The following is a 26,906-nucleotide window of genomic DNA, read 5'->3' as shown; positions in this document are numbered from 1 at the left end:
ATAATGTATTAACTTATACTAAATAACTATACACTTTTGTACATATATATTTTTGTTAAATTCCTTCAAACTGAAAGATGGTTTTGGAAAATAAAATACAAAGAAAAACTTAATAAGATTATTTCTGAATAGAAAAATTGGGAGAAATTCCATTATATTTATTTCTGTAGGTGGTAGGGCCTAGCTGTAGTCATGTCACTACTGATCGAACATGGGCTGACTCGACCGGGGAAGTATAACCCTCTCACAGAAGATCTACATGATATAGCCTTTAAAGGCTGCGTTTCACCCGTTGAGTGAGAGAGCCGATTGCCCTTGCCCTATTTCCACCATTTCCTAACATTCCCTTATTCCCTATTCCTAAAAAACCAAGGGAGGCAACGCATCCACAACAGAGATGTTGCGGATGTCCATGGGCGACGGTGGCTACTGCCCGCCAAGTAGGCTGTCTGCTCGTTTGCATAAAAAAAAATAATTATATAACATAATATAATGTAGTTGGATCGGCGAATAAGTAAAGATTACTGTGGATAACACTTGAATAACGGTGCCGGGATATCAAATAACATTAAATTAGTTGAAGGCACGTCTGGTTATTTCATAAAGGTCGGATGAAGATTATCTCGTAATAAAAAGACGGACGAATGCGAATATGACACCCGCTCAGGAATTTCCTATAGAAAAATCACAACTATATACTGTGAATAAACTATACTAGGACTGAAATTGATTGGATTAATTTATAACATTTAAGACGCTTTTAAAAAAAATTATTTCTACAAACGCTATAAGTATATTCATTTAAATTAAATTATAAAACTTCATAGATAAATTATAGTTTGAATTATATATATATATATATATATATATATATATGCCAAAACGTAAATTTGAATAAATTTAAACTTTATGATTTACGTACCCTAAAGTTTACATTCGGTTTAAACTATAAACAATGAATTATAACAAACAGACTTAAGATAAAATGGTTCTTTATTTAATGAAAGACATTTAACAATAAATATTATTTTATTAAATAATCTAATCAATACAATTCTATTGACGTTTATATTTAAAACCGATGAAGACATTTTGTGTATAACTAGACATGTGCATCGCTAAAACGTGTCGGTGCTTTCAACGGCCCTTGATGCCAATTAAAATTAACACAATAACCGACGCTTGACAACCCTGACTAATTGCAAAGACCCCGTTTATATGAAGTCGAAAGAAGGTGGTGACCTCCTATAGAACATTACTAATTCAAGACTTCATTACAATCAAAACTATTATTAAAAAAAAATATATCTATTCAATACACTAGCCCTTTTTGGATTTCCAAAATCTTAGCAAAAAGCTTTTATATATTATGGTTTAACAATTAATTATTAAATACTTCAAATTATGTATTTTCGGTGCTCCATCAATCAATACATATGTATGTAATTTCTGTTTATATATTTTAGTAATGTCAATGTCAAGTTTTTATAATAATATTGTAAGAAATATATAATACTCGTTAGATAACGTCTATGGATCCTATGAGGTTACGTTCAATAATTACGTCAATATGTGGACTTTTTATTTTTATTTCATCATTCGTACTGGCTGAAAATATTTTGTCATATTTAATTCGCTGTAACTCAATAGTTGGTTGTATTAAAAACATTTTATGAAAACCGTGTGAATGTTTCTTTTGAACAAGCGGTCAACTCGAGCACGGACCGGCTGAAGTTAATTTACCGACGGATAAACATTTTAAAAGCGCTTTCAAATTTTACACAACATTTACACTTACGGCATGTTAACAATGTCGTAATTGGTTAATTTTACATGACTGCTGATATGTTTATATTTAATTGATACTTTTTCTTATATAAAATAACATTTAATACATATGTTTTAAATTAAAGTAGAAAAACATTGGTTTGGTTCATAATACCACTAATAATAATAGTACCCAGTAATCTCACGATAGCTCCAGACTCATCTCAATTCTCATTATGTGGAATGTTAACTTCGCGACTGTGTTTGCATAATCTTTGTATTTGAGATATTTCTTTGCCTCAACTCAAAGTGTAAGAGTTTTATGTTTTATTATAATATAAGCCTTCGGTTTAATTCTACCTATCAGGTGGTGTGATAGTCAGGGGCTATTCATTTATATATAAAATTTACAAATTCCATAAATCACTTCACCTCATTTTGACTCGCTTCCTGTTATTGTTTCCATATTTTATGAAGACAGATATTGCAACAGCTAACCAATATAACGCTCCGGCACTCTTGAGACATGCTTATAATATTTAATAAAAAGAAAAGTTTCATTTTATTACAATATAAAGCACAGACCCACTCAAATGTTTCAGACCTTTTCGTGTCTTACAAACTAAGGCTCTATACGAAATGTGTGACTAATACACGAAGAGACGTAAATTATCATTTAAGAAGTAAATGAAAATAAAGCGTATTTGAAACCGCAGCATTCGTCTTGAATATGAATGGGCAGGCCTTTTTATTTGATCGTATTTGTTCAGCCTCCAATGAACGTGATGTTCCCTCATGTGTGTAGGTACTTTTCATTCTTTCATGAGATTAGTTATCAGCCCTGTCCTGTGACTTTATTCCTTCGAATGTTTAACCTTTTTTGTTTGATTTTATTTATATATTACAAAATTAAGAAGATAAAAACAATACGCACATATACAACAGTGAGAACGTTCGGACATATTCAAAGGTACATAATCAAATATCGGTATATCTTAAAAATATAGCTTTGCGTTTCATCATAGATTATGAAAAAGATCAAGAATAGCAAAAAAACACATATTTTATTATATTATAAAAATTATAACTTATTTATTATATCAATAATAAAGTAGCATTTTATATTCAAGATTCCAATAGATCCCTTAAAAAAAATTACAATAAATAGTCACAGTAATGTCGATAAAAATGATAGCAAAATTACTGAGATGAGAAAAATATAAATTAAGTCAGAAATGATACGACACTTCGTAAGTTAGGCTTACCACTAGACTCTATTATAGGAAGGTGGACGAGATGAGGTTTCCTGTAGCCTTAAGGTTAATGTTTAATTCTGTTGACAGCCCGCTGTCGGCCGTGGCGCGGTGATGTCGGAATGGAGGTGGTCGCGCTGGTGGTGTGCGCGTTGGTTGTGAGCGCAGCGCCGAACGCCACCCGCCGCCGAGAAGCGCCCGACCACGATGAAGACGAGCTCGACTACTACGATGAAGCCAAGATCAATATATCAGGTCAGACAAGCGAGGGCTCGCGGCACATCTCATGACATGTATCAGCACTAATAGCGACGGTCGATGTAATAGTAACAGACAGCGTAAACTACAGTGATGTAACATTTTAAACTAATTATTTCCCTAGCAGTTTTAAACGAGACAACAATATCTGAATATTAGATTCCTTATATATATTATTATATAGAAGTGATAAACGTCCAGCTTGTCTTGGATACATGCTGTATTTTACGTGCTTGTAATTTTCCAGCAGCTTAGGTTTATTGGATTTCGGTGGATTAGAGTCAGAGCCCATGAAGATATTGCGTAGTGTTTCGTGACATGCACAATACCTGCTGATAGGAAAACATTATACACAATATACACGAGTGTATTAACAAACATATTTTAAGACGTAAATTTAATATTTATTTGTGCCAAGCATAATATCCAATTAAAGAACGTTAAACAGAAATGAATCAAAAATCTGATTAATTTGATTTATAGTCAGAACGTATACGCCTTGTGACGTATCTATTTACGAATATACTTATGGCAAAAACCTATTTTTACTTATAAATTTTGTAACTGGTTGGCTGTCTCTAGAGAGGAGGCAATCAAAAGATTATTTATGAACATTATTCAACTCAAAGTGATAATCATTCGGTTCAGTAATAATAACTGAAGTAGCTCATCTGATTTGAGTTCGGCTTCACTGTGGTACTCTGGTAGGTCTAAAAGATTTTTGTATTTTAGGTAGTTCATTAATTAATAAGTTAAACATTCACCAACAAGACGGGTACGATGTCGTCCTCACAACCTCTATTCCTGTTGGCAAGACCTTTAATGCCCCTAAATAACTCTATTTAACACAGCAAAAGCGCAATGACTAGAAAGTAGTTTCCAACTGTGCAGTGATTTCAAAGAGGCAAACTCGCAAATTGTAACGGCTCTTGAATGTGCAGCATTTTTGTTATAAAACGAAAGTTTGGAAACGTTAAAGCTCTGAAACCTTCCATTGAATTTTAACCGGCATTAATAAAGTTAAAACCAAAACATCTGAATAAATTTGTAAATTTTAGTTAGACACGATATTTCTTCTTTTGCTTATGGCGTATAAATTCATAAGCAGGTCCATGTTACTTTATATATAGGTATCTAGCTCTCGGACATCTGTGTCGCTTACAAACAACCAATCTAATGAAATTTGACTATTGACTCCATATTGGAACAATCTTATATAAGGTCACCTCAAGGTCAGTGTGACTTGATAAATATATAAAAAAAACTCTAGTATCTTTATTGAAGTTAAAATCCTTTTTGATCTATTTCGGATAAACAGTCCCAGACTGTCATTGATCCAGTTGGTAGGTGGAAATTTTTCTTACTATAATATATATGGAGCTAATTTAAAAATTTATTAGTGTACTAAAGTTATTTCACAGGAAGAAATGTGTTAAATATGGAGCAATTTTAAATGTAAATATGAGTTGATAACTTTTTTTTTTGGTTAATATCGAGAGACGAAAAGAACTTTAAATACAACCATGTTTCTGGTGTTTGCTTCGCCTAATCTTACTCGAAAGTTCGATTACTCTGCAGTAACTATGAATACTGGCAGACGATATAAAAGTGCTAGTCGTGTCCTGTGTTAGTGTGTGTGTAATTGGGATGTCTTTTGATTCTCATAGTTTTGTTAATGACCGAGATATTTTCTGTAATCCTTGTACGGAGGCTCCTCTTTGTTTGTCCAGTGTATAAGAAACCACAGTTACAATCAAGTTTGTATACACCTGCTAACTGTAAAGGAATCATTTTCTTAATCGGTGTCAAGGATTTACTTACATTATTAAAGGGATTAAATGTTTTTTATTAACATATTCTACAAAATCTTACCTTTCCTATCAATACCTCCCTTCACATATTGTAATATGGCATCTTGTTGATCAACTGTGACTTAAGATGTTTAAAAAAAAACTATTCACGAATAAATTTTTTGATTATAATTTTTAATGAGCAAAATTATTTTGGAGCAGACTTACGTAAGCCTGAGGTAATAAACATTTACGTAAAAACAATATTTACATTTGATTTAATCAAATTGTATCACACAAAGGCTTCGCAGTCCCATAAAACATAGTAAATAGGTTTATGTAACACTAGGAAGCGCATTTGAGGGCAAATAAGATATGGCCAGTGGCACCAATGGCGCGTCCTACTTGTACTGGAATAAACACTTTGGCTTTAATGCTCCGACACTATTCCTTTTAAGTCAGTTATGTGATTGCGCAACAAATTCCAACCACCCATTGTTCTAAATCGCCTATTTTATTTTACTATACTTAATGCATTATTTTCTGAAACCTTAAAATGTGTCTTTTGTTATTGAATATTATTTAAATAAAAAAAAAATATTTAACGAAGTGATAGAGAGCTAGTTCCATTTGGAATTGCTGTGAAAACTTATTTTCCGTAACAATAGCCCGGATGTTGGAGAAAAACGTTGCATTCAAAATAGATTATTTCCACTCTGAATAGCTGAGGCCGCCAACAATCTACCTTTGGATTTTGACTCGCAAAGCAATGTGATGTTAATTGGTCGAGAATCTTGACTTGGGAAATAAATCTTTGCATTGAAATAAATCTCACTTATTTAATATTTATTTAAGTTTGAATTTATTTATTATATAATTTGCAAAACTTTATTAAGCCGTTGGGTGTATATTAATAATGAGGTTACGTTATTCTCGTAATTGATGTGTACCTACAAATCATTCATATTTTATGTTCCTTCAGAACAAATAGGATTTTCTATTCTATACTTTAATTTCAATTCCCTGAACACATACTACAGAATAACATTTACGAAACAAAATGATGCAAAACTTCGTATATTATTTATTGAAGTACGCTCGTATCTTTCACAAACAAACCTCTTACTTATCCTGAAAAGGTCTTTATAACATGTGCAAAATCAAATAGAAATCATAACACTGAATACTAAGAATGTGAGCTATTTTAGAAAAAAAATATACATACCTATTTCATTAATATAATTTAAAAGATATTATTTCGTATGAACCAATTGTTTTTTAAATATACTGGACTTAAACACCTACAGTATCCGATTTCTCACAACACGTAACGACGGGCTTTAAAACTTGCGCTCGCCGACACTTGCAATGATCAATATCAGAAATAGGACAACCGTCAAAAGATATCAGTGACGTGGAAAATTAACTATTTACAATATCAAAGGCTGCACAATAACGCAAACTAAATGCACAATACTATCCTCAACAGGTTTGATTATCATTTATTAATTTAATATACACAAAAAAAAATACAATTTTACTTGTATTTTATATATTTAAATTTTGCCAAACTCCATCATCGATTTTATTATTATATCGGAAAAAATATCCACTTACAAAGGACATATGCATATACGAAACCTGGATCCTAATAATGCTTTTGTTTGGTAGTTATTTTACGTGTATATAATTTTTTGTTATATAGAAAGTTAATTCCTTTTGCGAGTTAAGGTTTGAAAAAAAAATATTCTGCTACAATCATATTGTGTGATTTAGTTATTAAAATAAAAATGTTGAAATTTTAGGATAAAATTTTCGCGGAACATAAGACATGACAATTAGAATTATTTAATATTTCCAGCACTAGCTTTGCTACTATGCTATACTAATTAATCATCGTTGTAGTTATCCAGAAATAATTGCTAAAGATAGATTCGTATTTCATACTGTAATTACGTTTTATAGTGAAATGCGACACGGTTTTCTTTTATTAGACAGCGGCGCCTGTCAGAGGGTCAATGATTTTCAAACATTGTTACGCAACTACCGGATTTAGTGGCAGGTAACGTTCCAGAAAAAACACTAACAATATATTTTTTATCATTCGACACTAGCGATGGACTTTTAATGATGAATATGTCGAAAATAAAATAAAATAAAATTGTCTGTGTAGGGATCGAAATATTTATATATTGAATCACTTCACGAATGATAAGCTCAAAATTTTTAATAGCTTTTAATTCTGGGTAACATTTAATATGCTTTATTTTTACAACGGCTTGAACATTATATTTTGTTGTGTATTTCGAGTAACATACCTTTTAAAGAATGGCTCACAAAAATGATTAATACAATAAGTACATTTCTGTTAGTCTCGTTCAAAGAAGACGCTGTTTTTGTAAGGTAATGAACCTTTACACAGATAATTATTTAATAATTGGTAATTTTGCCATTTAACTTTTTAATGTGTTAATTTGGTGCTAAAATCCCTTCATGCTTTTTGCTCTTGCACACTGAAATAGGCAGATCAAAGAAGAAAATAACAAAAGTACGTCACTGACAGTATATAATGTAAAATATAACGAAGAATAAAGAAAAGAAACAATAATTGACAAAATAATAATGGAAAAGTTTATAGAAGGTATGCTTCAGTTTTATTTACGGTACGAAGGTAAGGTACGGTATGACGGTAACTAGGAACAAACTTATCAATGCCTTATTTGCGGAGGAGATACGAGGCCAATACTATTATCATCTTTGTGGCCCCGATTTGTTATTAAAACAAATTTTATTAACAGCAAAAATAAAAATTATAAAAAAATATTCGCTTCAATGTTTCTTTATTATACACAGCATTATAATTATTCCTTAAATAAGTAACAAGACTATAAATAGAAAAATACTACTAAGAAATTTATCACAAGTGACATATAAATTTCTGAACGTAAAAGTAATATGACCTGACAGCTTCTGTCACGAGAATTGTGAAAGAAGCTATTGTTCATGACTAGCTGTTTTAACACGAAGTAGACGCTCTTTTTTAAATTAAAATTTGAAACAATTACATATCTTTATTATTATTATTATTATTATATATAATAGCTGCCATAAAAATTACATCACGTATATTATTTAACCTTAAAGTTTTTGTTCAGCTAAGGAAAATTAAGCAAACAGACGGTACACTGAAAATAATGAAACGAAAGCAAAAGTAACTTTCTTTTGGCTTTAAGAAAACCACAAAGTGATTTCTTATACCCAATTTTTTGTCTGAAATGTAAAATTCTTCAAAGATATTAATGCTTCTCAAACGTCGTTCCAGATAATTAAGAAATAGTAATAACATATGTACATTTTTTTGACTAAGTAGTGAGATAAGCCATATAGAAATAATTAATTTATTTTATCAAGATAAGAGCATCATCAAGTTCCAACGAAATAATTGTATAGCTATTATATATTAGCTATCTTTGGATTGAAGAGTGGGGGTGCCGGAAGTTCTGAGCAGTGAGCTCCCATTTACTACCTATTAAGGCGATGACAACGTCTCACCTTGAGCTACCTCTACATCTATGGCCGACGGATACACCTACAAATATAAAACCTACTTGATTTCGAAATATATTATTCTTGAAAACAGACTTGTATATAACGTAGAATAGAGCATAGACTATCGAAGAAAAAGGCTTTGAAACTTGTATCTAGACCAAGGTCGCGAAAAGGAAATCGTGTGGCAAGACGCCTAATAGAGTTCGCCGATATAAAACGCTTTTCTGTGAATGAATCCAAAACGACTTCATACGATAACCGTTCTATAGAATAGTCAATCCAATTTAAATACTGAGCGTCGCTTCTCAATAGATATTTTATATTTTCTGAATATGTTGTATCCTTTACTGTAGGTGTTGGAGTCTAAGTTGTTATCTGTTAGAGAACGAAGAATGCAAGAATATATAAATTATACGTGTCAATTGATTTTAATTAATTTAGAAAAAAAAAACTCTTCAAAAGAAAAACAGGCTGTCTATTTGTCTCTAATACCATGACTAATGACAGCCAAATGTTTCTGATCCATGAATCTTATTACATAATTTTTTATCATACACATGCAATAAATTTAATTAAAATTAAAAATATCAAATTGCCAACGCAACAAACAAACCAATTTAATTAATATCCCGGGACTCGACAGTTGTGTAATGGTTTTAATTAATAATTTAAAGTTTCTTTTATATTACGTTAAAATTATTCACAGAAGCCTGATTGATTGTTTAGTATTGTTGTTAGGATTTACTACTCGTGACATAATTATATCTATTTACACACTGACCGTCAGAACACGTTACGATATATTTACATTACAATGTTTTTAGTGCTTGAAGTTTCAAATTTTATTCTGACGGAGCTGTTTAAGTATTAAGTCCTCGTCATATGATTGTGAAAAAACCTCATTCAAAATATATAATACCTCTTCCGCTTCGATACGAGGCACTCAAGCGAGACAGTTCATAAATTTCTTTTCAAAGCTACATAGTAGCGAGAACTTAAATGTAGTCTCAACTGACAACTCTGTTCCGTGAAACCAGACTCGGACTGGGAGCGAACTCAAGCATTATGAAAACTTCTATAGTTTAGTTTATTATATCTTGAAACAAATTTGGGTCAAAGACTAATACAAAAAGTAGTTAGTTTCTTCATCTGTTGGACTTGTGTGTGGATATTTATGAATCTTACACGCAAAAACTATATCCATGAAACTCTACTGTAATATAGCTAGGACATCAGAATAACGTAAGGTCGATAATGCATTCCACATAATTACGTAGCAGATATTGTTTATGAAGTTACGCAACACAAACTTTTGACGGCTCCTCCGGTTGGTTCACATGTCTATTGTTTTAACATTCTTCATATATTTTCTCGGAACTCATTTCCGAAGTCCACACGAACGTAGTTGCATACAAAACTACGTATTTATTGTTCACCTTAAAATTTTTATAATACAAAATCCCCGCGAATATATTTATTCACACTACATTTACTTTAAAATCCAAATGCTATCCATTCTTGCTATAACCATAATACCTACACGAAAGTTGCACAACTTATCCATTCCTTATACTTAAGCTCTTTGTATTTTAAAAGTTTCTCCTAGCGAGCTGCTAGATCCTTGTATAGCAAAGTAAACGATCATAAAATATAATGTTAAAAATTGGAATATTTTGATTTTTAATATGTTTATCATTGCTTTCTTCTCTAACCCTTTTCAGCTTTAACAGACGGCTACATAAATGTCAAATAGCTGACTTATATTATGAATAGAGTGTCAAGGAAACTTGCTAACAAATTTTCCGTTTCCAAAACCCAACATGGCTTCACATTAGTCAAATTAATTTTAATTCACACTATTCAGAAGGGATATTTCAGCTTAGATACGTACACGTTTTCTTATTCCTATGATACAAGATTTTAAACAGCACCTTCTTTCTACTGATATTAATATTTTTGCTTTATAAACATTGTATGCACAATCAATTTTGTTATGTTTTGTAGACATTTTAAATGTATCGAACTATCAGCCTTTGTTTTTAAAAACGTGACGAGGACAACCAATGACAGTGTTTTTTTTAATATCAACTATTACATATGTTAATATATATATATACCTTTATCGATTTCCGGGTGAGAGTATCTGTGATCATCCGACTTTATTTGCAACAGTCTGACTCGACCGGGGACTGGTTGGAGCAGTTCTTTCTTTTTTGTAAATGAATTTCGTCTCAAAAGTGAAAGAACCATTTGTATTCAATTTTATTCTGCTCTTATCCCTCTCCTTGTGTTACATATATTGATTGCTACCGTGAATTCCTGTCGTCTATTGGTGTAAATCCGTCCTAATTATAAAGATAGGTATGGGACTTAACCTAGCCCATATTATGTCTGAACCTCTGAAAGTCTTTCTCTCGCATCTGGCATAAAGACGTATTGTCTAAGTAACTATCCTATAGGTTGATACTCAAGGCATTATGCAATTTGGTAAATCGCCGTCCATCTTAGCTGAGCATAAAAGTTATTAAACGTCAGATTATGCCCAGAATACTTTATGCTCAGAAGTCTAATACCCGTTAAAGCTCAACATAAAAAGATGTGTAACGAACTTATAATATAATTTTTCAGGCAGATGAACAGCATATGTAATGTTTTAAGATCTTGTTGACGAGATATCTTCCAAAAATAACTTGAAGGTAGCAGAATCAAACTTGTGTCTTAAATTGTAACTTCCTTGGAGCACATTACAGGGGGACGTTTCAATTCAACCCTCGAAGACACAATTTCGTTGGTTGTCCACTGTAAAAGTCCAATTTAGTTTATGTCTAACTTATCAGGGCACACTATTCTAAACCAACTAAGGCAACGATGTTCGACTTCAAACTCATTTGAAGAATAAAAATTTAACAGCGTAAAAAAATTACTTTGGTTCGGAAAGTGAGAAAAACCTATCAGTTCTCCACACTAGAACATTTGTTTTTGTAATAAAAACCAGGAGCTCTTCCCACTTGTAGTATCTATATTATGTATAAATACTACCACAAAGGAGTATGCAATGTTGTTACATTAGGTTGATTAAAAAATCCACTCAAATTGTTTAGCGTACCGAAGTGACTGACGAAAACACAAGTCAAATTATAGTACTAAATCAACATATTTAATCAAATATAAGATTATACTACGAAATGGTAATTGTGTACGTAATGCTATATATTACGTTCTTTAATTTCGACGTAAACTTATTTATATTGGACGGAAAATACGATAAAAATTTATCAGATCTGAACTTGACACAAAATGCTAATGTTTCGGCTAGGTCACCGCTAGCCATTTAGAACTACGGTTTTATATTACTTAGGATATGCCGAGACATTAACAAATTACGTAGATAGAACACCTTGGATATACTTAAATAATGTCATTGATGCCCTTATTAACAGAACATGTATGGTGTGGACATAGTTGTACTACCGTTTAGAGTCATACTGACATCAATTCGATCTATATCTAAACATTTCATAACTCTAAAAAAACATGTTGTCAAAAACAGGATATCCGGTAACGTACTTCCCTTGTTAGGTACTTCCGTTTTGCTACAAGTAGCTATACGTATACGTTTCTACGTAATAAAAGAAAAATTAATTGTAAAAGTATAATACTTCATATAATAGTTTTGAAGTAAAGCCTCATTTAGTTAATCTGACTTAATTATGAATAGACTTAAGTGTGCCTTTTTAATCGTCTTAGCAATAATTGCAGTAATCGGATATTAACTACACCCATTCTAGGCGAAATAAGTTCCTTGAAACCTTAGAAAAGCGAACAAAGTAGAGACGTTCTTTGATCATTTGGGAAAACCCTCAAGTATTCGTGTGAAATGCCTAAAAATAATCGCATTTTAATTAAATAAACTGCTCAAATGCTAACGCTGAGGGGACAAGGTCGGGCGTAAATAGTGGTATGCGGCCAAATCTTTTACAGAAGCCTACTAGTACTAACACTTACTATTGATCTTATTTATACTTAAGAAAGCATTTAGGAGTTTAAGAATAGCTTCATGTGAAAATAGAGATATTACAAATGTGTTAATGGAACATGAAATTTCACATTCTAAACGCGCTCTCGTTTAGAAGTTCTTTTAAAATACAGAGTATTAATACCAAAATTTATTTTGCACACCAGCAATATATGTATTTAATAATTTTCAAGTAATCCGAGCAAGATAATCGTTTTACGGCGGCGAACGTCCGATCCAAGTCACAGCGAGGCTTTAAATTGTGGTTATTAGAAAAGACCTTGACCCACAACCGCTGAACAACCGTTATTCAATATATATTATAGATAATATCTATTAATTTTATGTATAAAAACTTTATTTATGCTGTAATAGTTATAAAGACACCATTTCTTAATTATTTATAAGATCGTTTAACCAAAATAAGTGAAGAAGTTTGTAGTCGACTTTGACACTAATACTCGCTGTATCAAATATTGTGGCGAAGCGTCGCTTTTGTAACTATAACCGAATTTATAACTAGTTAAACATCTTTTAACAAGTCTCGAACAAATCGATACAACGAATAAGAAACAAATTAAAGTTCCCTTTATAATCGCATTATAATTTTTAGATATTTACAAATAACACCTCATTAATACAAAAATAAAATACTTAATCGTTTGAAGTGCATGTTTTTTGTTGTTAATCATGTTTTACTCTCACTTACATTTACAGTTTTTATCTGAAAGAATTTATTGGGATATTGTTGCAATATTAACGGAAAAATATAAAAAAATAACCCAGCACGTACTAGATATTTATATTAACCAAACATTAGTGGCGCTACCAACTTTATTGCATCAATTTCAACCGATCTATCCCATCATTAGCAGCTCGATAAATTTTACCATTTCCTAGCATGGTATTGACAGGTTATTAATTTCAGTAGTGTATGCAACCTTCACAAGCTCCACGAGCGAGCGAATTCATTGTAGTGGATCGAAGAAACCTTTGTAAATAACCCTTGGAAAAACTTTATTAGATCGAACACGATATCATAAGATCGCGACGGATACAGAACGTGAATATACGGGAAACATTCTTGGTAAAATGTATTTGTTACGTGTGTGAAGAAAGATAGGTATTTTGAACAGATTGTGCATGAAACAAAATATATACGAAATGCAGAAGGTACTTTATAATAATGAATCTAACAATAAGATACAAGTTATATATCTGTATCATTTTATGACGACGTTAGTTATACTAAATTTATTATATTTTATTCTTTACAACGCAAACAATCAACAGGATCTTTGAGACTGCCATATACATTTTCAAACATTACAACAAAGACAGATATTACTTAATACCGAGGCAAAGGGGTTCTCATAGAAGCGTCAAATTCAACTTCGGGACTATGCTATATAAAATATGGACTGTCTGATTGATTTCAAAAAAAGAAGCATCATGATGGTGTATATATTTAAACAAACTGGTACTTTTCAGAAAAGGGTATGTATCTCGGATCTCCGTGCGAGTTCACTTGCAACCCCCGTCTGCTTCACGTGTACTGCGAGCCAAGAACCAGCTCGTGCCAGTGTGATCTTAAATACCCCGTGTCGCTCGGGGTCGCCAGAGGCTGCGCTAAGCGTAAATACATTCATTTATTTACTATTTCATCGCTAACAATCAAATGTAAATATTTACTAATAATTGAATACAGAGAATATAAATGTCTTATATGAATAGTGTAAAGTAGAAAATAATTTTTCATTCCTTTTAATAGCAAAGAAACTGGGCGAGCAATGTTTCTACCAGGAGACTTGTCGGGCGTTCGACCCTCACGCATCCTGTGCGCAGATCAATCACAACGCGTACTGCCAGTGCGATGCCGGTTACCACACCACCACACACTCCAGACCCACCCAAAGAATCTTCTGCACTGAAGGTATGTTTTAAAGGCTTCTTTTTTCCGATAGCCATTAAGGTACTTTTAATCTATCGAATTTAATCCACTTTAGCCATCGAAATCGTAATAAGTACCCGCAGGTAATAGTATGTACCTAGTAAATGAAAAATTACTGGACACGTAGGGTGATTATTAATAATTAACTTTAAGAACCACAACAACCTTCACAAAGTAGCGCATTTAAAAGTATCCATCATAATATATTTTTATACTATAACTGTACTTCGAATCTTGCAGACTTGGTACTGCTGACGGCGGATATGCCGACGCTGTTAGGAGTATCGTCGGGCATCTTCGTTCTGGCGGGACTGTTGTGTATGGTGCTACACCTGTACACGAAGGCGCGCTACCATCCGGCACACTTGGCAGACGCCAGGCTCACACCGCCCTGCCTGTACTCGCTTAATGATACCGGTATATTACAGTAGTTCCTTTTTAAAAATATTTTGATTAATTGAATGCATATGAATTTGGAAATCTCTGAAACGAAGGCAGCCGTATTTTATATTCTGTATATTTGTTTTTTCTTGAACATCTTTCTAAATTAATAGTGACTAAGTTTTACTTTTCTTCTAATTGCAAGAATAATGAACTTAAAAATAAATTATGAAGAAAAAAATAGCAAACACATTATCTTTTCTGACATATTGATTCATTTGATTCAAGACTTCCGGTCATTGACCTTCTTCTATCTGCTTGTATGTATATGCAGGAGGTACACTGAGTGCTACCCGCGCCTCGTCCCGAGCGTCTTCTCGTAGCGGCTGCACTAGCGGTACCCTGGAGGAGTCTCGGCGGGAGTCTCGGCGCGGGGCGTCCCGGGCAGGTGCGGCGCGGACGGCGGCCATCTTGCTAATCTCGCGCCACCTGAAGGCCGTAAGGGACGGCGGCGCGCACCCGAAGTGCGCCGCCAAAGGTGATCCGGATGATGTACGCGGCCCTGTATGCACGTTCCGGGCGGACCTCCTCCAACGTATTACGCTAGACCTAGACATCTCTTGCTATACAACTCCCAGCTATAAGAACATGATGTATATACAACGGTGGAAAGCTCACAATTATAAAATTCTATTTAATTGACCTTTCATATAAAACAAAACTAATATACGCGAGTTTTTCTTGATATATTTATTCAATCCTATGAACTCCTTCGTGCTCCAAAGTCGTCTAACAGTTCCGATCATGTCGATGACGTAAACGAACATCATTACGTTAGAGGAGCGTCATCGTGGGGTCGCATGTTCCACGTCGCTCGTGTCCGTTAGATGTCAGTTTTGGTGTTAGCGGCCACCGAGCGACGGTCTGCGACTGCACTAACACGTATCAATTCGTTATGTGAATCTCTCAGAACTAAATAATAACGCTTTCTTTAAGATGTTATCTATTGTGAGCTACTATTTTTCACGTGGAGGAGTTTGAATAAATATTCAAGGTAATTTCAATGACTTATAAGCCACAGCTAACCGCAGTCATAATGTGAGGATATGTGGAGTATGTTCTGTGCTAAAGGGTATTTCGTATAGTAAACTGATAATAGCCGCTAAAGCTTGAATTGATCGGTGGAGTGCAAGTCGCTAGACGCAATAAGCTCTTCGTGTGGCGCGAGCAAGATGGCCATGGTCCTTTATCTCTTTCTTCTACTGTCAGCTTTTGTACTCTCTACGAAACTGAAGGTGGCGTAAGCCTATGATTACACTAAACACTATTCACATGGACAAACACATTTATACGGCACCAACGCTTATTCTGTGACTAATAATTTTTATGACTTTCCCAAAACTCCTCATCATAAAAATTACACATTTACATTAACTTAAAAAAAAATATCTCAAAATACGAAAAAATTATCACCGATTTATCAGTTTACGTCACATCTGCATATTTAATATCTTCGCGAGCAAATTGGCACACTGTAGGTCGTCTTGGACCAAGGTTACACTAAGCTTCAGTTTCACGAACATCTCGCTTTTCCGCTCGCTTTTCGTATGTCCACGTTTGTGCTGCATGAGAAATGCTTCACTGCACGTGCTGTCAAATCGATTATGAGATTCCTGTGACACTTTGTTTGGATTGATTCAACTAATTGAGTAGCTAAAATTATATATTAAGTATATGGTGCAAGACTACTAGACGAAGATTTTTCTGAATAGAGCATTTTTAACTTACTGAACCATTCTCGAAGCCTGTTACTGTCTCAATTTTAAACACATTTATTATTCATCAAAATATGGTACAAAACACTACATTTCAGACAAACGTCACTATTTAACACGGCCTGCCTTTTATGTTTGTTGCAATGTATTTGTGTAAGTATTGCTTTTAATAATTTACATTTTCCTTATAAAGTTAAACCACTGAAATAAGTATGATTGAAAATCTTATATCTGAAATAAGCTTTTGTTTAGACACAAAAACTAGTCTCAGATATAAAAACAATAACAAAAATGATGCGTAATAAAAAAAATCTAATCAGGTTCGAGACGTCCAAGTTTAAGTTCAGTGCAGAGCAGCTCATCCTCGATTAGGAGTTATAGTGCGAAGAAGTGGGAGAGAGAAAGAGAACAGAAAGAGAGACGGCAAATGAGCATGCGCCTGGCACAGCTTCACGACAAGATGACGGCCGGACGAGATCTCCCAAAACACGCCCCGACTCCGTCGCCACGTTCACCCAACAACTCCACTGATGGGCTGCTTCCAGCTGTATGTGAAATTAGAGAAGTATGGTCATTGCTTATGCCGTTATTTCGTGTTAACTTTAAACATCTGATAACAATCCATCACAAACGAAACAGCTTTTGATTACATTTAAATGTAACTCTTTGGTAACACTTAGATGAATCTTTAAAATAGCATCTCGCACCTTGAAACTCTTCAATTTCATTTTGATGCAGTTCATTCGTCACGAAAAGTTCATTGCGAGATTGCTAACGCTGACAATGAATAGCGTTTGTTTGAAATGATTTTTAACACAAAAAATTCCAGTTAGGAGCAAGTTCAGAGCAACAACTGCAGGGCGTGGACGGGCCTTGCTCGAGTTCCTCGCTTTACTGACAGCAAAGGTCAACGACCATCAGGTCGATTGACTCCCTCTCGTCGGACGGCACGCCCGCCGTCGCCTGGATGTAGGTACATACGAACATTCATTTAGAAGCATTACGAGAAAGAAGACTTACAAGAGGTGCGTGTGTGAGGCTAAGTGGTTCCACCAGATACAGTACTATTGATCGAAGTATTTGAAGAAAACCCCGTCATATCGAATTATTCTAGGCATCGCGTTTAAATATGTTGTGATTTCTTGTCGATAGAATAAGAGTCCAGAATGTCCGTTACAATAAAAAAAAAAACTAATAGAAAAAAATAGGAAAAATAGATATTTCAAATAACTAAGCCACTAAATGTAGAATATTGTTAATTGAGACGTCATAATATGCTGGTGATATTCAATGCTATTTATATTTTTAAGGACGATGTGAGATGAAACTAGTATTGATGGCTGACAAATGATTTACCTAATTGAAATTTATAGAAAATGAAGTGCTTAAGGCTTCTAGGGAGAAGCTTTGTCGAATGTAGCGTTAGGTCGAAGTTAATGTATTAATTATATTAAGGACAGCATTTGTTAAATGACGTTAAATATAGATATAATGAAATTATTTATATGAATATATGATGAGTATAAGTAAGCTTTAGATTAGTCGGCTTTTTTTAAACGGCGATATATATTTTTAAAAAGCTCAGCATATAACTAAATAGTGAAAGTATATCGCACCGATTCCATACCATATAAAATAATTTTATCATAACCTCAATTTATATTTTTTAATAATTATACATTATGTACTTCTTATATCTAATTGTTGGTAAACGAAATGAATACTTTAAACTATTCACAGTGTGTCCGTAACTTAGATATATATTACAAGCCGACTAAACTAAATGACGTCCGTACTCGTTTCGACTTAGTGTATCGATATATTATGTGTTACGATTTAATTGACAACTATAATGTTAGCGCTATGGTTTGCCTTTGTACAAAGTTTTGTTAATAAAAAAAAATATTTAGAAATTATTTAAGCCAGTGTTATGTTGGATAAAACCAAATAAATGTTATTTGTATACGAAGTTGTTTTATTGTATTAAAATATCTATGAGACGAAAGATAAAATATCAGTTTGTGATTGATACATAGAGGTGTTGAATGATAATATTTTATAGCCTGGCAATATTGTAGATACCTTGTAACACTGCAGTGACAGTTGGTATATGCGATATAAAGCAAAGGCCCAAGACTTGGGGATTAAGAGAAATCAATCGCAAGTTTATAGAATAAATTAATTTTGCTTCAATGCTAATATTAATGTTGCCATGACTATTAGTATTAGAAACAATATTCTCTGTAACAGACTGACTCATTCTGCATTACAATTTACAACAGGTTTTCTTCGTGGGAAGTTTTAAAGAAAATTATAAAAATACGAGTTCACTGTCACTTAAGCTTTTAATTGAATTGAATTGAATTTCTTTGTTTTTGAAAAAAAGCGCGAGGTGAAGGGTTAGTGAAGCGGCCTCAGCATTTCAGTACCGAACCGTTTTGTTGAAGGCGAGTTCTGTTTTCCGGCCTAAAAATTGAAATTGGTAATCCGATCTAAATTAAATGAAACTAATATTTTTCGGATAAACTACGCGGAATTTTATTATTTAAAAAACTACATTATCCCGACGTTTCGGTTACTTTTCAGCAACCGTGATCACTGGCAGACGAGATGTGGATGTCTTTCAGTTGGTCCTTGTTATTTATCACCTACCGCCATCGATTTCTTAATTTTCTGGCGTCCCGCTCTGGATGCCGGCAGAATGCGCTTACGGTGTCTTGAGGTCCTGCGGTGTGGTTACGGACATGGGATTTTATATTTTTAAGAATGTTTGATAGATTCCAGCCATCTTCTCTATTGAAATTGGGATGTTTTTTAATTTCAATAGCCTCGCGAATTCACTTCGGTATATACTTCTCTTCCCGAGCGAGGATTTGTGGTTTATCAAACCGAATGTAGTGGCCTGGTTAGTCCATTGTGTGTCCACACACTGCTGACTTTGACGCGCGCCTGTTTTTGATATCTGAGATGTGTTCTTTAACCCTAGTACCGATGCTCCTCTTCGTCTGTCGAATGTATGACAAGCCACAGTCACAATTGAGTTTGTATACACCCGCTTATTGTAAAGGAATGATACTCTTAATTGGTCTCAAGAATTGGCTCACTTTCTTATGTGGTTTGTAAGTAGTTTTGATTGAAAACTTCTTCAAAATGTTGCCTATTCTGTCAGACAACCCTTCACATATGGTAGTATCGCAGGTTGTCGTTCAACTGTGGGTGGCTTCAGGTGTTTTTTGCGATGCTGGCGATTTAGTTTTTTAAATAATAAAAATCCGCGTAATTTATCCGAAAAATATTAGTTTCTTTTAAATGAATAAAACTCGCGAAAATCTTAAATCTCATTATCCGATCTAAATTATTTCTTTATGTACCCCACCCCAGGTAGCAGGGCTATCGAACAAACAAAACCTAGACATTCATTTGCCGAGATCATCTCCGTGGATGAATGACCTGTGTCGCCAGGGTAGCGTTCCGCTCGCTTCACTCGAATATTAATACACCTGATCATTTTAAATCCAGAAATATCGTTTTATTAACGTGTGTAAAACTTTCGATATCATTTGGCTCTTCGCCGCTGTATTTATATATTTTAGGACCAATAGATGACACTATTAATTTTGTAAATATAAAAGTTTGTAAGAAACTGCATGTTTGTTCTTCGTGGAAACTAATTAGAAAGTTTTTATATAAGACTTTGTATAGAATAACTTTAGTCTGTACAATGAAACCATAGAAAGATAACTCTATAATGTTTACAGATTAATCAAAATAAGGGCTGAAATGTAAAATTTGCGACGCATATAAGTTATATTTGTCTATCTGTAAAAAAATTGTAATAAACAAATATGACAACTTGATTATAAAAGATTTTGATATAAAATTCTTACAAATACATCCGAATACAATTTATACTGGCACACAGTTGTTAAACATCTTGTAAATACTAAACGGTTATCATAGTACAAATTACAAAGGATCTGTTTACCCTTTTCTTTTAAAGTGGTTATGCTATCATAAATAATTTACACATGCGTGTACGTGTTGTGGGTACGCTGCTTACTGCTTGGGAAGCTTCTATGAAGATTTAGTATAAAGAGGATAATTTTGTTCCTTAAAATCTTGCACAACAATAAAGAATTTCGTATCCGTAAATAAAATGTTTCTGTAACTTCCCTCTGCGCAACTCTTCAGAAGTTGTTTATTTTACTATCCTATTCTTTCAAAAAAGTGTTCAGTTATAATATGACCAATAATCTCTTCTTATAGCCTGCAAAGCCTAAGACCTAAGTCATATTTTAGGATAAGCGACGTAGCTGTAGTTCTATTCAAATGCTGAAATAGAATTATATAATTATCATGAAAAACTTTTTTTGTAAAAACACTACGTGAACGGTCAGTCTTTTTCATAGTTTTTATTGTACATATCAATTGCTCGTTCAACAAACGTTGGACAAATACCTATCAAGCGGATGATTTATTTTAAAAATTATTTTTGGCTACATATCTATTTTATATAATGAAATCACAGCGATTAGATTTTCTTAACGATCCTAATCTATTTTAATAACGCTTAGCTAATATCTTAGAAACTATTTACGTAAAAATATGAAACATAATAAAGAAACGTATAAAGTGACAGATTCCAAATTCAAAAGTATTATTTAATTGTAACAGTATTTATGGCCACACTAATATAGACATGCTTACTATAATTCCATTTCTGACATTTATACTTCTATCAAGCGCAAATTTAACGTTTTCTTCTTCTCATCTGGCACAAAATCGCAATTACTAAAATGTCCAATATCGCGACAAAAATTTAAACTTTCGCTTTACAGTTACAAGATAAAAACTCATAACAAGCTATTCGTATTTCTAGACCCACACAACGTATCGCTCTAGAAATAGAAACACTAATCTTTATAAACAGATGCTCACTAAATTATTAATAGTTTTGTGCAGACTAAAGAACGTACGACAGATATTCCAAACCTCGAGAATTATTTATAGAATTTTAAACATTGTACTATTCCTACGGAATTAGAGAAGCAAAATTTACTGTTTGATAGTTTGCCAAATTTTTAAGAACTTTCAAAGGTCAACCACTCGTGAGAAACGAATTCTTTCTTGTCTAAACATCTCATATTATAATTCATAATTATTATTTAAAATAAAACTAGCATAGGAAGCCTTACAACTGATCTGTTAGCTTTCTATGTTATAGGAAATTCTTGAAACTACGATATATTATCATAAGTACAGACCCTTCAGACAGGAGAACGTCTGTCTCGTTTTATCGCCGCTTGTTCTTAACATTACAAACAATCCATAACATTTCAAATAAAACAAAGCAGTATCTCTCACTTCTTTATTTCTCATTCAAGCATAGAGGCGTCTCAACACCGCATCGCTAGACCTGTATGTGGAATGTGTTTAGTCGACCTCTTCGATGGTGGGTCCGGCACCGCCACCGGGGGCTGCGCCTCCGGCTCCGGGCGCTCCTCCGGGGAAGCCGGGCATGCCGCCGGGCATGCCGCCGGGCATACCGCCGGGCACACCACCGGCTCCCTGGTACATCTTGGTGATGATGGGGTTGCAGATGCCCTCCAGCTCCTTCTGCTTGTGCTCGTACTCCTCCTTGTCGGCCAGCTGGTTGGAGTCCAGCCACTTGATGGTGTCGTTGCACTTGTCGAGGATGGTCTGCTTGTCGGCGTCCGAGATCTTCTCCTTGAGCTTCTCGTCCTCCATGGTGGACTTCATGTTGAAGCAGTACGACTCCAGCGAGTTCTTGGCCTGGATGGTCTCCTTCTGCTTCTCGTCCTCGTTCCTGTACTTCTCGGCGTCGTTCACCATCCGCTCGATCTCCTCCTTGGACAGGCGGCCCTTGTCGTTGGTGATGGTGATCTTGTTCTCCTTGTTGGTGGACTTCTCCACGGCGGACACGTTCAGGATGCCGTTGGCGTCAATGTCGAAGGTGACCTCGATCTGCGGCACGCCGCGGGGCGCGGGTGGGATGCCGGTCAGCTCGAACTTGCCGAGGAGGTTGTTGTCCTTGGTCATGGCACGCTCGCCCTCGAACACTTGGATGAGCACGCCGGGCTGGTTGTCGGAGTAGGTGGTGAAGGTCTGCGTCTGCTTGGTGGGGATGGTGGTGTTCCTCTTGATGAGCGTGGTCATCACTCCGCCGGCCGTCTCGATACCGAGCGACAGCGGCGTCACGTCCAGCAGCAGCAGATCCTGGACCTCCTCCGACTTATCACCGTGCAGGATGGCGGCCTGGACCGCCGCTCCGTAGGCTACGGCCTCGTCGGGGTTGATGGACTTGTTCAGCTCCTTGCCGTTGAAAAAGTCTTGCAGGAGCTTCTGCACCTTGGGAATGCGAGTAGACCCGCCCACCAACACGATGTCGTGGATTTGGGACTTGTCCATTTTGGCGTCGCGGAGAGACTTCTCTACGGGCTCCATGGTAGACCTGAACAGATCAGCGTTCAGTTCTTCGAAACGAGCCCTGGTGATGGAAGTGTAGAAGTCGATGCCCTCAAACAGGGAATCGATTTCGATGCTGGCCTGAGTCGAGGAGGACAGAGTCCTCTTCGCTCTCTCGCAGGCCGTCCTCAGTCTGCGGAGCGCCCTCTTGTTGGTGGTGAGGTCTTTCTTGTACTTCCTCTTGAACTCCTGTACGAAGTGGTTGACCATACGGTTGTCGAAGTCTTCGCCTCCCAAGTGCGTGTCGCCGGCGGTGGACTTCACTTCGAAGATACCGTCCTCGATGGTGAGGATGGACACGTCGAAGGTGCCTCCGCCGAGATCGAAGATAAGGACGTTTCGTTCTCCACCTCCCTTCTTGTCAAGACCGTAGGCAATCGCAGCAGCGGTCGGTTCGTTGATGATACGGAGAACGTTCAGGCCAGAGATGGTACCCGCATCTTTCGTGGCCTGTCGCTGTGAGTCGTTGAAGTACGCTGGAACCGTTATAACTGCATTTTGCACCGTTTTGCCGAGGTAAGCCTCGGCTGTTTCCTTCATCTTTGTGAGCACCATCGAGCTCACTTCCTCAGGGAAGAAAGTCTTGTCTTCTCCTTTGTATTGTACCTTGATCATTGGTTTGCCTCCATCACTGATCACTTCGAATGGCCAGTGTTTCATGTCAGCTTGCACCGTAAGGTCCTCGAACTTGCGGCCAATGAGTCGTTTGGCATCTGTAACAATTCGAGTCAATTTGTTAAGTCTTTTCTCAATAGATATTAATTGGAAAACTTCTGTATAACCATCAGATTATGTTTCTCATTCAATATGTTCAGAGACTCTAGTCTAGTATATTTGAGTATCATCATAAAAAACTGTATATTCAGCAGCATACTAAAGTTTTTGATTTTATATCAGTTGCATCTCTCAATCTGTTACCACAAGGAAAAAATACAGTAATAATTAACCTTGCCTTGAACTTAAACATTACCAATGCAAAACAATTACAATTACTGCTAATCACAGAACAAGAATTTTTAACTACACATTACAACCACAATAAGCGATAATAATTAATAGTATAAATAGCAGGATGTATGACTGTTCATACTTATCAAGAAAAACTTATGATGCAAAATTATGAAAGATTGTCGAAAATGTGAGTCATAGTTTATATTTTATATGATGGAACTTCCCATCAAAGATTACTAGTAAATAATGTTATACCCACGATATAATTAATTAATATAATCTAATATAACTAAAAGGCAGGCAGACTTTAATATGTTGCAAGTAAATCGATCTACTATTGCATATAGAGAATTAAACAAAACCTTACCGAAAATAGTGTTGTTAGGGTTCATCGCCACTTGGTTCTTAGCGGCATCGCCGATGAGACGCTCGGTGTCTGTGAACGCTACATAAGAGGGCGTAGTCCTGTTGCCCTGGTCGTTGGCGATGATTTCCACCTTACCGTGCTGGAATACTCCCACGCACGAGTATGTGGTACCCAGATCAATACCTACTGCGGGTGCTTTGGCAGCCATCTGCAACAAAGAAGACAAAAATTATTAAAAGAACTAACCTCCCGGCCTTGTAGGCCAACGCTTTGTATATTAAGAAAAAAAACGATAATTTGACATGTCCGTTATTAATTACAAGGCTTCTTATTTAATACATTACGAACATTAACGGCAATGCGCGACGATAGCGTCACGCGGTAAAGGCATGGCAGCCATAACAAAAAGAAATCGATGGCGAACCTTCTCGATGGTAATGCATGTTAACTTTACACGAGGGTAATTTTAAGCTAAAACCAACCGTTCGGTTGGAATAAACGAATAATGAGCACGTGCTTAATAAGTTACCGCTGTGACAAAGAAGCGTCCGATAACATCTGTAGGGAATTGGTGTTCTAGAAAAATGTGCCTTTAACAGAATTGCAAACCAAAAATTCCTCGTTACGATAAATTAACCGTACGATTACTCATACGACAAGCGTTGTCAGATTAACGTAAGAAAAAAAAACAATTATCTGAATTTAAAGTACAAATAATATTCATGGAACCAATGAACTATAAAAATTTAGAATATTCACCTTTTAGACTTAGCTTGTATTTCTGTAGACTTAAATAGTAGATCACTCAGCAAAGGTGCGCGATTGTCGGCCTCTTTTACGTTATAAAATGGCGCACGATGCGGATGAAGCACTTTATATGCGGTCGTAGAATCACTCGACGTCACTCGTATTTTCTGGAATATTCCTTGTAACAACCAATAGAATTCAATGTCAAATACCGCGAAAGATACCCATTGGTCGACGTTTTTCTTCCAGAAGGTGCTTATTGATATTTTAGGGAAGTATTTTTCTCTATGGCATAATATATTTTATCGATAAAATACAAGTAGATTTCTTTAAGTACTTACTTCTAATGTTGGACAATCATAATTCCATTACACATGATGTATATATAATTTTAATAAATTTACCTGATAAAATCCCTGATTGATAAAGAACAGAGAATTTTTTTTTTATTTAATACTAATTTTTTAACACAAACGTGTTTAGAAAATATTGACCATCTAATTTGAGAATGATGATTATACTTAAATGTTATAAATTCAATTCATAACATTTCTTTACCAAAATTATAATAAAGTATACGTACTTATTCCATAAAAAAGAGACATAAATTTTTCGGTTAGGTTTTATCATTCACGTTCTAAATGATAAAATTTGTTAATTTTTTTTCTTGTCATATGTATATTGTCACCTAAGAATATATTTAATACTAAATAATAATTTCGATATCGATTGTTATTATTGAAATCACTACTACATTTGAATACCACAGATAAAATATAATATAGCCACAGATAAAATAGAGTAATAAATGGTTAAAATAACATATCGTTAACCTTAAATTTTAACTGAATTATGAAAGTAAAAGTGAGAAGATATTTTTGTGATTAAATCTTACTTTATAAGCAATCATCTTCCAAAAGAGTACGAAACCTTCAAATAATGTGATATATCACTCAAACTAATAACCCTCCTTTTACTCTGGAGTAAATGTTTAAAATAATACAACGGTGCTTAAAAATTATTAGGTATACACTATACACTTGCCATTAAGTAATATCGAATAGAAGTAAATAAATATGAATTGTTTATCAATAACAAAAAATAAGGTTATACATTGTAGTTAATGCTAAAATAAATTTAACGTTAACGTTTCTAACCTGTTAAATGCATGGTTAAAAATTCTCTTTGTTATAACTTAGTATAATATTTAAATCTTGAGAAAGTATTTCAGAATTCGTCACATAATTGACTATGTGAGTTAGTAAAGTTTTCTTTAGTAATATTAATAATCATAAAGCTCATATCCACATGTATACATTCGATTGCGCCTTTTAGATTTGTAACTAAATAATTATCTACATATATTGCCACGTCACATACAACCAACATGTGTGTTATATATGACACCACAAAACCTTAATTTCTCGCTACCTATCAGTTCTACATAAATAACAAATATAAATTTACAAGAAAAAAATCATGTCACAATAAAAACTTATAATACAAAGTAAACTCTCTTACCTACTATTCTAATACACTCTATTATATATTTTTCTTTATAATAAACAATGCTTTAGACTAAATATAAAAAAAAAATAGTTAAAATTCTCTGAAAA

At 34.5% G+C, this 26,906-nt stretch overlaps 2 protein-coding genes across 4 annotated transcripts in view; one reads left to right on the top strand and one right to left on the bottom strand.

The window, feature by feature from the left end:
- LOC116766716 (uncharacterized) overlaps positions 1-18,704 on the top strand; it is a 29,346-nt gene extending 10,642 nt beyond the window's left edge. For all 3 annotated transcript variants that reach the window (XM_061521583.1, XM_032656771.2, XM_032656772.2), the window contains 7 exons: positions 3,111-3,275; positions 14,124-14,267; positions 14,404-14,565; positions 14,824-15,000; positions 15,299-15,502; positions 17,060-17,304; positions 17,569-18,704. In XM_061521583.1, the coding sequence (XP_061377567.1) occupies positions 3,143-3,275; positions 14,124-14,267; positions 14,404-14,565; positions 14,824-15,000; positions 15,299-15,502; positions 17,060-17,304; positions 17,569-17,637 (1,134 nt within the window). In that variant the 5' untranslated portion in view covers positions 3,111-3,142 and the 3' untranslated portion in view covers positions 17,638-18,704. The remainder of the gene's footprint in view (positions 1-3,110; positions 3,276-14,123; positions 14,268-14,403; positions 14,566-14,823; positions 15,001-15,298; positions 15,503-17,059; positions 17,305-17,568) is intronic.
- A 3,389-nt stretch (positions 18,705-22,093) lies between these two features.
- Positions 22,094-25,463, bottom strand: LOC116767152 (heat shock 70 kDa protein cognate 4). Its single transcript, XM_032657345.2, has 3 exons — positions 25,303-25,463; positions 24,544-24,751; positions 22,094-23,938 (listed from the first exon to the last, which is right to left on the bottom strand). Exons 2-3 carry the CDS (start codon positions 24,749-24,751, stop codon positions 22,173-22,175), a joined length of 1,974 nt encoding a protein of 657 aa, XP_032513236.2. The 5' UTR covers positions 25,303-25,463; the 3' UTR covers positions 22,094-22,172.
- Between the last annotated feature and the right edge of the window lie 1,443 nt (positions 25,464-26,906).

Source organism: Danaus plexippus, chromosome 10, assembly GCF_018135715.1.
Source record: "Danaus plexippus chromosome 10, MEX_DaPlex, whole genome shotgun sequence".
In the NCBI taxonomy this organism is placed as follows: Eukaryota; Metazoa; Arthropoda; class Insecta; order Lepidoptera; family Nymphalidae; genus Danaus; species Danaus plexippus.
The sequence above is the reverse complement of the archived record's forward strand: the minus strand, read 5'-3'. Positions and strand labels throughout refer to the sequence as shown.